Source organism: Pelodiscus sinensis, chromosome 3 (assembly GCF_052426305.1).
Source record: "Pelodiscus sinensis isolate ZL-2025 chromosome 3, ASM5242630v1, whole genome shotgun sequence".
NCBI lineage: Eukaryota > Metazoa > Chordata > Testudines > Trionychidae > Pelodiscus > Pelodiscus sinensis.
The window spans coordinates 15,301,600-15,317,530 of record NC_143054.1 but is presented as its reverse complement, the minus strand read 5'-3'; the positions used below and the strand labels follow the sequence as shown (position 1 = coordinate 15,317,530).

At 45.9% G+C, this 15,931-nt stretch overlaps 1 protein-coding gene across 2 annotated transcripts in view; it reads left to right on the top strand.

Moving 5' to 3' along the window:
* The first annotated feature begins 3,149 nt into the window (after positions 1-3,149).
* Positions 3,150-15,931, top strand: part of LOC102453325 (patched domain-containing protein 4-like) — a 43,545-nt gene continuing 30,763 nt past the window's right edge. Inside the window, exon 1 of one of the 2 annotated variants that reach the window (XM_006118545.5) lies at positions 3,150-4,884. In XM_006118545.5, coding sequence (XP_006118607.2) covers positions 4,459-4,884 — 426 coding nt within the window. In that variant the 5' untranslated portion in view covers positions 3,150-4,458. Of the gene's footprint in view, positions 5,059-15,931 lie in introns of both variants that reach the window. The other variant, XM_089777023.1, reaches the window with a different exon arrangement.

The following is a 15,931-nucleotide window of genomic DNA, read 5'->3' as shown; positions in this document are numbered from 1 at the left end:
GTTCATTTTAAACCCACTTCCTATTAATTGCATTGGGCGAGCTCTAGTTCTGGTGTTATGTGAAGGGGTAAATAATACTATTGTATTCACTTTTTTCTCATTATTTATGCTTTTATATACCTTTATTGTATCCCTTCTTAATCATCTCTTTTCCAATCTGACCAATCTCATTCTTTTCATTCTCCCTTCATATGGAAGCTCTAATAATTTTTGTTGCCCTTCTCTACCTTTTCTGATTCTAATATACTTTCTTTTTTTAAGCTAGGATGACCAGAACTACATGCAGTACTCCATGTGTAGGCATACTATGGATTTATATAGTAACATAATGGTATTTTATGTCTTATTATCCATTCCTTCACTAAAAGTTCTTAATATTCTATTAGCTTTTTTCACTGCTGCTGAATATTCAGCAGATGATTTTGGCGAACTATCCAGAATGACTCCAAGATCTATCTCTTGAGTGGTAACAGCTCTTTAAGACCCCTTCATTTTGTATGTATAGTTGAGGGTATGTTTTCCAATATGTGTGACTTTGCATTTGTGAACACTGAATTTCATCTATCATTTTGTTGCCAAGTCACCCAGTTTTCTGAGATCATCTTGTAACTTTTCATCTAGGCTGTGTCTAGACTGGCAAGTTTTTCCGCAAAATCATCTGCTTCTGCAGAAAAACTTGCCAGCTGTCTACACTGGCCACTTGAATTTCCACAAGAACACTGACAATCTCATGTAAGATCGTCAGTGTTCTTGTGGAAATACTATGCTGCTCCCATTCGGGCAAAAGCCCTCTTGTGCAAATCATTTGCGCAAGAGGGCCAGTGTAGACAGCACAGTACTGTTTTGCGCAAAAAAGCCCCAATGGCTAAAATGGTGATCGGGGCTTTTTTGCACAAAACCGCGTCTAGATTGGCATGGACGCTTTTCCGCAAAAAGTGCTTTTGAGGAAAAGCGTCTGTGCCAATCTAGACACGCTTTTCCAAAAATGCTTTTAACGGAAAACTTTTAACGGTCAGCCCCATGCTCAAAGCAGAACCAATCCCACCTAAATCATCCCAGTCAGAGATTTGTCAAGCCAGGACTTAAACCTCTAGGGATGGAGATTCTATCACTTCCCTAGGTAACCCATCCCAGTACTTCACCACCCTCCTAGTGACATAGTTTTTCCTAATATCCAACCTAGACCTCCGCTGCTGTAACATGAGACAATTGCTTCTCATTCTGCCATCCGTCACTACTGAGAACAGCCTCTCTCCAACCTCTTTGGAGCCTCCCTTCAGGAAGCTGAAGGCTGCTATCAAATCCCCCCTTACTCTTCTCTTCTGCAGACTAAATAAGCCCAAATCCCTCAGTCTCTTCTCATAGGTCATGTGCTCCAGCCCCCTAATCTTTTCGGTTGCCCTCCATTGGACCCTCTCCAATGCGTCTACATCCTTTCTGTAGTGCGGGGCCCAGAACTGGACACAATACTACAGATGTAGTCTCACCAGTGCCAAATAAAGAGGAATAATCTCTTCTCTAGATTTCCTGGCAATGCTCCTCATAATGCACCCTAATATGCCATTCACCTTCTTGGCTACAAGGGCACATTGTTGACCCATATTCTTCAAAACCGCAAAAGCATCATATCCATGATGTACATTATTAAATACAGAAGTAATAACAATAACTTTGACTCTGAAAAAACCCTTTTTGTATTTCTGATTAAGTTGGAAAGGAAGTGTATATGAGAGAAAATTTAGTGATGTGAAAACTTATACACCTTAAAATTATATATAAAAAGTTATAAAATTAGCTGTTAAGACATGCTGCACATGGATAGCTATGGGACCACCATCACCAAGTTCACTCAAAATATTAATGTATCAGGTCAGCTGAAACACATCCAGATTAATTTAGTTTGTAAAAAGGAGGAGTCAATCTTCATCCAAGCCTCAGTCAGTGTGTGGAATAACCCCAGTGCACCGCTCTCTTCTGCCTCTCCACTTTGTGCCTGTAAGATTTTGAAATTGTCAGTTTAGGCTGCCCTAGTAAAATATTTTGTCAAGCAGGAAACAGGCCATGTACAAGCATTGTATTTCCCTGCCAGAATAAACAGGTGCCTGAAGAAAACCAGTCCCACGCAGCTGTATAGCTGAAAAAAAAAAAAAGGAAACACTCCGTATACTCTCTTGGAGGCCAAACAAAAGGTGCACTCTATAGATACCAGAGTGGGATGTTGCTCACAAAGTGATTGGTGGCTGTAATGCCATGCGAGATCTTCCACTGCAGGTCTCCTGAGTAGTTAGGACTAATTGAGTTCTGTCCAGCCTTCTGTTAGTAAATCTTGGTGTGAGTCAAATCTCTTAATTCAGTGGCAGGCGACTCAGGCTGGTGACTGGGCTGCGTGAGTGACCCTCCTTCATCTCAGTGGGAAGCATAACTATTGTAACTTAGATGGTCTCCCGGGATATGGTAGTTTTGCTAACTGAGCTTGTGAACCTAGAATGTGTGAGGTGTGCTGATTAAATTGCAGTAGCGTTTTGATGGGAGGCAGAGGGAGCGCTCACAACACTGTGTGTGATCTGAGCACACCTCACTTCACAGACCTTTGCTTTATGTCCATGTCACTTTAGTAATACCAGTAGGGGGAAAAACTACGTGGATGGAAACCAGTGGAAGCTGGCAACCCTGTGCATGGGCAATTGTAAAATAAAATGTCTTGTGGACCACATGCAGAACCCCAATGGGCCACATGTAGCCCACAGGTTATCCATCACTATCTTAACAAGTGGGCTCAAGCTTTCTGTTTTTTTCTCTCTTGATCTTCTTGCCTTACAACATTGGGTTGTAAAAAAGCAGCTCAGAATGTCACCAACATCTTACCAGAATCAATCAGTTTTTGTTTGACACAAGACTGGCAAAACAGTCTATTGGAATTTTTAAGGTGCTAAGCCTTTAAGCAGCAATGCAGGCTTTGGTTTTGTCCTCCCCTCCCCCGCCCCCATCCCCAGTTAAGGCTTAATGTTATGCCCCTATCATTTAACAAAAAAGGGGAAATCCTTCCTCTCTTCCTGCTTTTCTGCAAGGTGCTAACACTGAACTTGCTGTCCCACACATCCCGGGTTGAAGCACTCTAAAACCAATCCCTCCTGCTAGACACTTCAGCTCAGATGATGAACTAGAAAGCTGTGGTCCTGCAAACCACCACCTGGAGCTTGGGTACTTTTCTCTTGGCCTCACGCACAGCACAAAAGAACCCTCTGCTCTTATGCAATATATTATGCTGGAGGGCTTCTTCGGAAGGGATGTCCTTGCTGTGGGTTGTTAATCCAGAAAGGGCTGGTTAATTACTGGGAGAATCGACTGGGGGAAGTGTATGGATCTTCCAGCCCAGTGTTGCAGAACAACCGGCCCTGAGAGCTGACAGAGTGGCGGAAAGCTGCAAGCCATCCCTAGTATCGCAACGGTCCAGAAACACGGCCCAAGTCCTCTCTGCAGCAGGTGCTTGCAACTGTGATTTCTCTCTCCTCCCCCCTCCCATTGTAGCGGCCCTCAGCTGATGTGCGGAGCAGCCCCTGCTTGGAGGGAACTACATTCACATTAGTACAAAGGGGGGAGGCGGGGGATACTCTGTTTACCCTCCCCCCAGACACGCATTGGAAACCAAGCGCCTGGGTGTCCGAGTTCTGCCAGGACAGAGCCGCGGGGGGACGGGTCTGCACCAGGCACCGTGACCGAGGGGGGGCTACAACCCCCCCCCCTCCCATCCCTGCCCACGGCGGCCCTTTGCCCTCGCGCTCCCCCGCCCCTAGGGCCAAGGCTGGGGCGGAGCGAGACTTGTCCCGCGCTTTTGCCGCGCTCCTGTCCCGGGATGAAGTCAGGCCCGCAGCTGCAGCGGGCAGCCGAGGTGCCGCCCCGGGCCAGGAGTGCAGCGGGCCCGGCAGGGGGCGGGAGAAGTGACAATGCAGCAGCGCGCGGCAGTCCCGGGAGAGGTGCGGGGGGGGGGAATCCCAGGCGCCTCCCCCCACTGCTAAGATCATTCCTCTGCCCGCGAGCTCTCCGGCCCCTGCCTCGTGCGACCCTGCCGGGAAACGCTCTAAAAATAGCGCCCCCCCCCCTGCGCGCCATTTCCAGCCCCCCCCCTCCTCCTGTCCCACCCGCTCAGCCCCCCACTCCCCGGAGGGGGGCAGCTGCACGCGGACACTGCAGCGCGAGCACCCTGCCAGCGCCTCCGTGCCGAAAAGGGGGCCAGCAGGAAGGGGGGGAAGCGATGCTGCTTAGCTGGAGGGACGAGGGGGGGCACACCACCCGGCACCCACCCTGCGCCCAGCTCCCCTCCCCGCGCACCCCACCGATCGATCTCTGGCCGCCTTGCTGCAACTTGCTGCAGTCTTGCACAGGAGTCGTGGAGTGAGTTGGGGAAGGGGGGTGGGGAGGGAAATTGGCAGCAAGGGGGCAAGGAGCCACATATGTCACATGTGCTTTCGAAGACGCCCGGGAGCATCTGCAAGCTGGATCTGGTGGAGGATGCTGCGGCAGGTGATCCACAGAGCGCTTCAGTCGTTTTGCTACAAGCTGGGCTTGTTCGTGAGCAGGCACCCGGTGTTTTTCCTCACTGTGCCCGCAGTCCTGACCATCATCTTCGGCTTCAGCCTGCTCAGCCGCTTCCAATCGGAAAGGGACCTGGAGACGCTGGTCGCCCCCAGTCACAGCCTGGCCAAGATCGAGCGGAGCTTAGCCACCAGCCTCTTCCCCCTGGAGCAGTCCAAAAGCCAGCTTTATTCGGACTTGCACACCCCGGGGAGGTATGGCAGGGTGATCCTCCTCTCCAAACCTGGAGGCAATATTTTGCATCAGGCTGATGTGATCCTGCAGATCCACCGAGCCGTGCTGGAAATGAAGGTGAACTACAAAGGCTATAATTATACTTTTTCCCATCTGTGTGTGTTGAGAAATCAGGATAAGAAATGCGTGCTGGATGATATTATTTCAGTGCTAGAGGATCTGAGGCAGGCTGCCCTCTCCAATAAGACAACAGCCAGGGTGCAAGTGAGTTATCCCAACACTAAATTAAAGGTATGCTCTTACTGCATGCTTTTGCCAATTAAAGAGGCAGCACTTCATTTCTTGTCCTAAACAGCAAAGAGGAAAAGAAATATGTAGTGGGGCTCCTGGTGAAATATTAAAACGGGTGTATTTCCTTTGGGTGGGGGGAAATGTGGGTTGAGGGGAACTATTGATGGGAAGCATTAAAGGAAGGAGCTGGTGGGAGACCCTTCCCTAGTATCTTTAAGGATTTATACAACAGAGCAGAGGATGGGGAGAGTGTGTGTGTGGTGGGGGGGAGGGGAAATCTATAATTGTGGGGATTGATCATTGAAAGCTGGGCTGAAAATGTAGCATGATTCCTTATCTCCATCCCAGCTGGCATGTGAGAATCATTTACCTTTAGCATGGGCAGAGAAGGGTTTCCTCAGATACATAGTAAGCTCTTGTCTCTCATTGACTACGTGTGGTAGGGACAGCAGAGGATTTGTACAGTAGTGATTCCAGGTATCCTGGCTTTTCTTCTTTACCTGCATGCATTGGAGAGGATAGACATTTTCTCCCATTGTGACAATAATTAGCAGTGGCACTGACTGATGAGCCAGAGTATTGGCTGGGTCCCATCAACAAGAGGTTTCCACAGGCAAAAGGCTAAATAAGTTTCAGTCTTGCCAATGGAAGTAATATGCATACAGCACAAAACACCTGACCCTTTTAATGCTACCTCTCTCCTCCCCCACTCAGTGTTTTCACCTTTAGTGGATTTTCTAGGCTGGTTGAAGATTAGTAGAATTAGTCTGCTTAGAGCAAATGAGACATGAGGAGGCTGGTGAGAGAAGTTTCAGGGATTATTGCAAATGTGATTCCTCCTGGAGGCATTGCATTGTTTGCAAAGAGTTATATAGTTATATTCCCAGAATTACCTAGAACATAAATTACTCATGGGCAGGTATAATCCCACAAAGGCAAGAAAAAGTTTTCCAGTCTTTATTATAAATTATTGAGGCTGCTACTGGATTTTTGTTTCCAGTTTTTGTTAGAAGATGCACATCCCAGGGTGTGGAGAATGGTAAAGATTTCATAGCTACTGGTCAGATTCTGAAGTTATTGCTTTGCCCTTACTTTTTATTTCATATTTATTGATAACTATACCAGATACAAAGGTGAAAACAATCCCAGCCTCTGTAGATGTAGATTTGCCCCATAGCACTTTCTTTCAGTAAAAACTGAATGACTATCTAAGGATTTGGTTCAACATTGTCTCCTGTATACTGCTACTACTATGACTAATAATAATTTAAAAAACCCATTTCTTAAGAGAAGAGATGTGGTACCTGGAGTTGAATAAGGGTTGTGTGCAATACTCACTCTAATTTTTCTATCCATGTGCATTTTGTTATGTGCACCAAGGCATATGCAAATGCACACCACCAATAGAAACACATGCTGCTGTCTTTGGGTGCTGTGGGTGCTCAGCTAATCAGCTGGATGGCATTTGAGTATCTCCTGGGCTGCTGCCCAAACGCCCATCTTAAAGGGAAAACTGGTTGGGTGAAGTTGAAAAAATGTCCTTATTTGTATAAGCACTGCTCTGAGAGATCCTTCGGGATATCTAAGTGAGCCTGTCAGAAGGAGTTCAGGGTGATCTTCTAACTTGCTTATCCAGAAGGTGACCAGAGCTCCTACCCTAAAAATAAATAAGGTAAAAATTAAAATTGCCATTTGCTAGTGACTGAAGCAATGGATGAATGAATTAATTCTAAATACAGGCAAGGACTTTTGAGGAGACTAAAGGCCTATCCTGAGAGAAGCTTAGTACCTGCTGAGCACCTCCAACTCCCAAAGAAGTTGCCAGGTATTCAGCATTTCTCAGAATAAAGGAATGCATGCTTCTTAGTCTCTAGCTTTAAACTTGGGCCAGTGGGGGGCAAAGCTTCCTCATGGCTGTAGGAAACCAGAATCCTTGACTGACAGTATTAGAATAAAGTTAATGAATTGTTGTAATTGCTTATTATTTGAATTACTGGAACTCTGAAAAAGCCACGGGGACTATATACTTCAGTGGAAGAAGAGCGTTTCTAGGGTTCTGGGAAAGCTTTAAACAATCCTTTGTGGGCAAAGTTCATGCTCCCTCAGAAGTTCAGCTTGTCGGTGCTCGTTCTCTTTCTCACCAAGGGCTGGTTTGTAACCACCAGCCTTCCAGGACTGAGGGGTGGTGCATAGCTGTGCCATCTCAGAAACAAATTAAGGAGGTGGTGTACTGACATCTGTAATTCCTCTTCCAATACCTTGTGCTGCAGTAGGTGCCTCTCCTCTTTCATGGACTCCTCTGTGTGCCCAATTGCTTTGGCCAGCTGGTAGGGTGGGAGAAAAACCAGCTCCTAATCCCTATATCTCCTTTACACCATCTCTGCTCACTGGCTTGCAGTGGAGGTGTACTGAGTAGCTGCCCCCTCTGTCCATGGCCAGTCACAATCTGAGCAAGGCTGATTTGGGATCTGCAGTGCTTTTGCTCCCTCACATTTCCCTGGACATGTGACCAAGGGCTAGGACAATCTAGCCGTGTGCTGATAGCTCTGGAATGGCCAATGTGTATTTACAAACAAGCAGTTTGTACGCTGTGTTCACTTAGCTAGATCCCTGCCTGGACATTCAGTGTGGGAGAACAACACCGTAGGAGCTTGGTCCAAATGTGATTATCTAGCACATTGGGGGGGGGGAGTCTATTTTTTATTGCTTTTCAATAAAACCATGAAGTAAGTAGGCTGCTGCCCACTTTATTGAATAACAAAGAGCTAAACGCCTCACTCCCAAGTAGATTCTCTATTGCACTTGCAGCCCAGCCTTCCACAGCTGTAAACTTCCAGTGCAGCCAACAAAACTGAAGTCAATGGGGGAAAGAACATCCATTGGTGCAAGTGGAATTTTCCCTGGGCAGTGATTACAGGCAAGGCTCTGTGATCACTCCTCATATTGTCCGGATCTCTTGTTAGAATTATATCACTTAGCCGTGAAGTGGAAAGATGTCCCCAGTGTCTTTATTCCATTGCTGCCGAGGGTTGTGTGTCAGCCCCAGTTTGCCTGACAACTTGAATGATGATCCTGCTCAGATGCAAGCAGGGTTTGGTTTTGTCAGAGGGCTGCCGTGATCCCCGTAATTTCTGAGTCTAGCTTCTGGCTGGCCTTGTTTTTTCAGACTGAGTTAAGGGAAGATAATGAATCAGTGGGCTTCAGTGGTAGTTTTATTTGAGTAACTCGAGCAGGATTTTGCTCAGTCTTAGGGAAGTGGCTGTTCTGGTCTGATTCTTCTGGAAGCAGCTGGGTAAAATTGTTGAGGGAACACCAGACAGTCTGGAAGGTACAACCAAAAGAGCTGGGATTTTCCTGTGCAATTGCGTGCGTGTGAAGTTGTTTTTATATGTCCCTCCCCTTGCTGTAGTGTCTGAGCACCTCATTTGCTTTAACACATTTTTTTTCTCGTGGCAGCACTTCTGGCAGACAGGGCAGTGTGATCACCCCCATTTTACAGACAGAAAATTGAGGCACTGACCAACTGAAGTCCAGAACCCAATGTGAGTGAGGTGCCTAAATACTTTTGAGGCTCTGAGTATAAGTGACTTACCCAGGTTCACACAGTCACTCTGTGACACAGCAGGAAATCAAACCTAGATCCCCAGACTCCCGCAATAAGCAGCAATTGTTTCACTTAACTTCCTTTTCCCAAACTTCCACAATAAGCAGCAATTGTCCTAGTTAACTTGCTTTCCCATTTAGAAGAAGGAACATTTTAAAATACCTGAAAATATTTAAAACAAAATTAAACCGGATAGAAATACAAGGACAGAATGTTATTACTCGTTCTTCATTGGTTTTTTAAACTTTATTTGCAAATTTCTCTACAGAAGACCGCCTCTTAGAATTTCTTACTGATTTAACACCAGATTAAACATCATTTAACTACTGTGGACTGGTGAAATGGTGCCTCATTAAACAGATTTTTGGCAGCCTTGCCCTCGGTTATATATTAATTGTTCCTGAACACTAGGTTAGATTAGTTCCCAATAAATCTGATAACTGCAACTCCGTGGCTACGTCTACACTGGCCCCTTTTTCGGAAGGGGCATGTAAATTTCACTAGTCGTCGTAGGGAAATCCGCGGGGGATTTAAATATCCCCCGCGGCATTTAAATAAAAATGTCCGCCGCTTTTTTCCGGCTTTTAAAAAAGCCGGAAAAGAGCGTCTAGACTGGCCCCGATCCTCTGGAAAAAGTGCCCTTTTCCGGAGGCTCTTATTCCTACTTCAAAGTAGGAATAAAGTAGGAATAAGAGCCTCCGGAAAAGGGCACTTTTTCCGGAGGATCGGGGCCAGTCTAGACGCTCTTTTCCGGCTTTTTTAAAAGCCGGAAAAAAGCGGCGGACATTTTTATTTAAATGCCGCGGGGGATATTTAAATCCCCCGCGGATTTCCCTACGACGACTAGTGAAATTTACATGCCCCTTCCGGAAAAGGGGCCAGTGTAGACGTAGCCCGTAAGTGGAGTATTATTGTAAGGGAGGTTGCATTCAACCTACCCATGTTCTCCATTGTGCTAAGTGTTTGGGCTTATTTAGTCTGCAGAAGAGAAGAGTGAGGGGGAATTTGATAGCAGCTTTCAATTACTTGAAGGGGGATTCCAAAGAGGATGGAGAGAGGCTGTTCTCGGTGGTGACAGATGACAGAATGAGGAGCGATGGTCTCAAGTTGCAGTGGGGAAGTTCTAGGTTGGATATTAGGGAAAGCTTTTACTACAAGAGTGGTGAAACGCTGGAATGGGTTACCTAGGGAGGCGATGGAATCTCCATCCCTAGAGGTTTTTAAGTCCTGACTTGACAAATCCTGGCTGGGTTGATTTAGTCGGGATTGGTCTTGCTTTGGTAGGGGACTGGACACGATCTCCTGAAGTTTCTTCCATCCCTAGGATTCTGTGACTCTAGATGTTCACGTCATATCCCTAAACGGTTTCAAAATGCCACTGGTGCCACGGTACGGCCAGATATCTAAGTGCTCCGCACACCCAGCAATTCTCCTGGCACCACCGATAGGTATCTTTTGAGCTCAGCTCTGATTGTGTACAAGCAGTCTTCCTGGCCTGCCTTTCCCAAGGACTCCCTGGGTTTCCAGTGGCCATGAGGAAGGAAAGCAAGGCCCCAGGCAAAAAGAAATGAACATGTTTCTCCACCCTAAGAAGTGCTGCAGCTTGCAAGCTTCTCTTGGATGCCTGTGAGTGCTAAGCACTGGACTTTCCCCAGGCACTATCTCTCCCAATGGTTCCCCTGGGGCAGTGTAGCTACCTATTGCATCTGGTCCCCTCAGGCTCAGCTGCATAAATGAAATCATCACAACAAAATCTGTGTGGAGAATTGGGATGTTAAATTTAGATTAATTAGCTAATCGAATAGTCGATGCAAGTTGCATTGACTATTTGATTGGTTGATAAGGGCACCCTGCAGAAGTGCTGCAGGAAGCACGGAGCCAGCGGGGGACTCAAACAGACCCCCGCTGGCCCCATGCTCCACGCGACGTTTCAAAGCAGCAGCGTTGCGTGGAGCCCAGAGTCAGCTGCAGAGTCCCCAGCTGGCCCCGGGCTGCATACAGCATTTCGGAGTGGCTGCACCACATGGAGCCCAGAGTCTGGCCCCGAGCTTCATGCAGCGCTGCCACTTTGAAGCACCCTCTTCTCTCCTCCTCCCTCTTGCTGCCTCTTTTTCCAATAGAGGCAGCAAGGTGGGAGTGGGGGAAGTGACTAGTTGACTAGTGAATCGACTTGTCATTCACATCCGTAGTGGGAAGGTGTTCCTGGGCTCAGAAGAGGAAGCACAGAGGAAAGAGACAGTTTTAATCACTCTCTGGAATCAATGGGCAGGCTCCATTTGGAGCTCATGCTTCTAACAAATGGGAGATGGAATGTTTGCAGGTAACAGCTGGTAGCTTCCCTTAAGTTCTCCTTAGGCTCCAGAGACTGGGAAAACTTTTTAAAAAGGCTCACCAGCTCTTTAAGCTGCTTTTCCGCATGCCAGCAGCACTAACTTTAACTCCTCCATTATTTTGTCAAAGAGGCTTGGAACCACCATACTTCCTACAGTGTCAGAAACCCTGCTGGCATGTGAGGGAAGTAGAATTTGGCAGGGGTGGTGTCTTCTGCAGGTTAGCTCTGCCCTTGCTGGTAGATGCTATCTGGGTTACAAATCCCCCAGTGGAAATGTGATCAGGTATCTTGATTGTCTCTGCTTAGTGGGTGTAGGAAAGGAACTGTACAAAATAAAGTAGCACTGTTGTATTAGAAAAAAAACACAGTGAGCAGAGCATAGTTTTCAGTTCTCGTTTAGCCGTTCCTTTTCTCAGACAGACAGAGGTGTTTTGTGACAAACATGTTCCAGTCACGTCTTTGGGATAAGTTTCTTTGACGTCACACCGTGGCAACATTTCACCTGTTGTGTGTATTTATGGCTCATTCATTTCCCTTTAAAGTACAAATTAGTTGCTAGAGTGACAGCTGCGAGACTGAAATTCTCTGTTCATTCATAGCAGGCATTGTAGCAATCTAGTTTTGGAATACTTAAGCCCCGTTCTGGAAGGACAAATTTTAGAGACTATTTTAGTCTTCATATCCACTCAGTTTTTGGCCTTTCTCAGTCTGGCAACGAGGATGTTAATTGTTGCCAAATATATTATGAAAATAGTTACTTAACCTTATTATGGTTGGTTGATTATAATGTGTGCTTTGCAGGTATGTAGGAAAACAGGGACATACTGGTACTTGACAAACAATATAGCATCAGGCAGTACAAAGCTGTGTGCTCTAGTGGTTTGGCTATGAGGGGGGGTCAAGTCCATCTCTGCCACTGACATACTATGTGGTCTTAGGCAAGTTGCTTTACCTCTTTGGGCCTCAGTTTCCCTTCCCATCAAGCATATTGTCTCTTCAGACAGTAATCTCTTTGTAGCAGGAAGCATCTCCAACAGGGAAGCAGTGTAACCTAGTGGATAACACACTGGACTGGGACTCAGGAGATATGAGGTTTCATGTCAGTTCATCTGCTAGCCTGCTGAGTGACCTTGGGTAAGTCACTTCACTGCTCTCTGTGTCAGTTTCCCAATCTGTTAAATGGGGATAATGATAGTGACCTGATTTGAGAGCTACTGGTCAAATGTGCCTTATAAGAGCTCGTTATTAATAGTTATAACTTCAGGTTACAAAACAACCCATGCCTGAGCCTAGGCTGCATTAGAGACGAAAAGTTTTGCAACACGTGATTAGATCCCTGTTCCAGTTGCTCCCGTATAGACAGTAGATTCTTGTCTGTATTATTTAGTAAACACTCAGATACAAGTGTTTGGCTTCATCCTGCTCTGGACTCTGCAAAACGCTGTTTCAAATTGGACATTCGTAGTGCAGGGCATTAGCCTAGTTGCTTCCATATTAACTTTTCATTGTGCCATTAACACAGTTACTCTCATACTTACAGGATCCTAGCTTTCCTTACATTGTCCTTAAGAACAAAAATCTGTGCTCTGGTAAATTATCGGGAATGCAAAACCATTGTCAAAGCAAAAGGAATGCCCATGTTACTTGAGCAATTAATGCATTATATATTAGTACTAGCTGGAGTTACCTCGCATTGCTTGGGAAATGGGAGGAACAAAATGTAGAAAAACAGCAGTCTAGTATCTTTTTCTGAATGGTAGAAAAGTTGTACTGATTTCAATAGGGATTAAAATATAGGTCCGCATCATCCCCGGAAGGGGAGGGGGTGCGACCCTGGGTGGAGGGGAGGTTACATGTGGGAGGGGTGTCCCAGCTTGTGTCTGGGGCTGCAGGTGCTGTGGGAGGCAGGGCGGATGCCCGAGCCGTTGTGCGCATGGGGGTCGGGGCAGTGCGGGGGGGTGGGGAAGAGGGTCGCTTATGTAACCTCGTGGATGGGAGGGGTCGAGTCCTGGATGGTGCTGGGGGCTGCAGGCGGCGGGCACGGGACCTAGGGTGGGCAGGGCGGTGGGCACGGAACCTAGGGTGGGCGGGGCGGCAGCGCAGCGCAGCACGGCAGGTTACTTTTTGATTTTTACATCTTGAGCTCGGGCCCGATCAGGTCCAAAAGTACCTTAAAACCTTCTCCTGGATGAAAGGTTATCCCATGCAAAGTTTGGTTGCGGTAGCTCTTATAGTGTCTAAGTTATTAGCACACAAATGTAACATTCTCCTTTATATATTAGATTTCAGATCCATTTCAAAGTTCCTGCCTAATGATGTCGGGTTAATCATCCAGCAGTGGCTGTGCATTGTATAGCCATGCAGAAGGTTGAAAGCTCCTGGATTTCCTTTTCTGGACTAGTGGAGGTGGGATACACTGTGGAGTTGATGGACTTGCAGTCTCGTGGTGGGACTGAGAACGAATGCAAAAAAAACCCTTGCTGGTAAATCTGTAGAATACTAAACAGTGAGTCTTAGTGGAAGTCACATATCTGAACTTCCCAGCCAGAAGAAAGATGCTTTGGCAGCTCAGACAAGAATAAAAAGAGTTAACCCCAAGCATGAAAAAAAGGACATAAGCTGATACTTGTATGTATGGTGTGTGTAATGAGGGGATAGGGGACCGTAGGGAGAAGGAAGCTAGAAAAAAATTGAACACTCATATAAATAGGTTTTTGTTTGTGTTTATACTTTACTTGTATATGAGATTAGGCATTTCTTGCTAAATCGAGACAAAAATAAAATGAAATAGTAAGTTGTGCTCTGTAGGCAGTGTTGTTGCATCCATGTTTCTCCCAGGATATTAGAGCAAAAAGGTGGGTGAGTTTTTATTACTCCAGCTTCTGTTGGTGAGAGAGAGAGGCTTTCGAACTTACACCAAGCTCTTCTTCGAGTCTGGGGAACTAACTCAGGTCATGTGTGTTACCACTTATGTCAGAAAAACCGATGTCATTCAGAGGTGTGAAAAAACATACCCCTGAGCAATATAAGTCTCACCGACATAAGTGGTAGGGTACATAGTGCTGTGTCAATGAGACAGCTTTTCCTGCTGACATAACTGCTCCCTTTCTCCCCTCCCCTTGCACAAGAGGGCTTTTTCCCGAGCGGGAGCATGAAAGTATTTGCGCAAGAAGCACTGATTTTGTACATTACAAAGTCAGTGCTCTTGCCCAAATTCAAGCGGCCAGTGTAGACAGCAAAATCTTGCCAATCTAGACTCACCCCTTGTGTAGCCTTTTGCTTTCTGATGCTTAAAACAAAACAGCTTAGGGCACAAAGTGAAGAAGGTGCCATGTGTAGCAGAAATGAAATGAGGAACTTGGGGAGGGTACAAATAGTTGGGTCACTTGCCAGGAGGATGGCATTGGTAGCCTGTGATATACAGGAGGCTAGAGTAGATGATCTGCTGGTCCCTTCTAGCGTTAAATTCTATGACTAAGAAGCCCCATGACCCTCTTATATCTCTGCCCAGCAGGCAGACACTATAGAAGTCTCCTGTGTTCTCCTTCTTATTGCACTCTAGTCTTCAAGGCTCATGCCATGAGGATCTTTGCAAGGAAGACAAATCTGGGTGAGCACATGGGTGGTGGAACTGGGCATGCTGAGGAGAGAGCAGGGAAAGCACCGCAGGGAAAGTTCCTTTAAGTGCTAAGGAACTCTGGGAGGCAAAATCTCTCCTGGATGTGTTCCTGAAGTGGGGTGTCTCTGCGGTGGCCCCAATGCAGGCCCATATCTACTAGGCCTGAATGACCCTCAAGTTAATATTGGATTAGGACACTGGGGAAAATGAGTAGGTGCCTCATGAAAAGTGCTTTAATGACACTTAGGCATGAGGACCTCAGTTTTTCATCTTATCCCAAAATGGGACCTCAGAGAGCTAGCCCCATTGGGAGGAATTGGGGGGTGGCTTGCAGTTCCACTCACAGGGTGCATCTACACTGCACCCTTAGCTCGAAACAAGCTACAGAATTTGAGCTACGTAAATTGCATAACTTATTTTGAGTAAATTTTGAAATGAAATAAACTGCTGTTCCAAAACGTCCCTTAATCCTCACTCAATGAGGTTTACAGGGATGTTGGAATAGCACGCCCATTATTTCGAAAGGTATTTTAAAGTAACGGGTGCGCTGTTGAGATGTGGAATAGCTATTTCAGGATACCAGAAGTATCCCGAAATAGCGCCGCTGCCTAGATGTACCCACACTGAAGCTATGCAGCCCATTCACGGCACACGAATTACAAATAGAAACGTCTCTGTTCTCGTAATGGAGATTGACAAATATAGCCAGTCCGATTTCTCTGTAATATTGTACCAATATAAATGAGAACTAGAAAATGGAGATGGGTACAAAAGGGTAAACCTCCCCCAAAGCACTATAAAAATATCTCGTGCAGGGTGAAAAGCTGGAGCGAATTAGGCTGATATGTGGGAGGCTGTGATTGGAAAGGGCATTGCCTGGAACAATGAAGACTGGGCCATGCTGTATTTATATTACTGATAGAGCTGGTCAGGAAATCTCAGGCAAAAACATTTTCTGTCAGAAAAGTCAGTGGTGCAAAACTTGAAACTCTTCATGAAATTATATTGATGTATGCCCAAATTTTGTTTTAGCAATACCTTTCTGTGCCCCCCAAAAGTTTTAACAATGTCAAAACAACCCATGGAAACATTTTCTGAATGAAACATTACCATTTTTGAAATTTCCAATAACATTTCATTTAGATTTTTGAAATTTAATTTCCTATTACACTTGATAGTATAATATAAAAAAGTCTAAACTAAAACATTTTGATGGATCAGAAATGAATGTTGGTTTTTCAGAATTTTCCTTCCTGGAGAATTTTGAGATGTTCTGATTCAAAATGAAACCAATTTTCTAATTCCTTCATCAAACTGA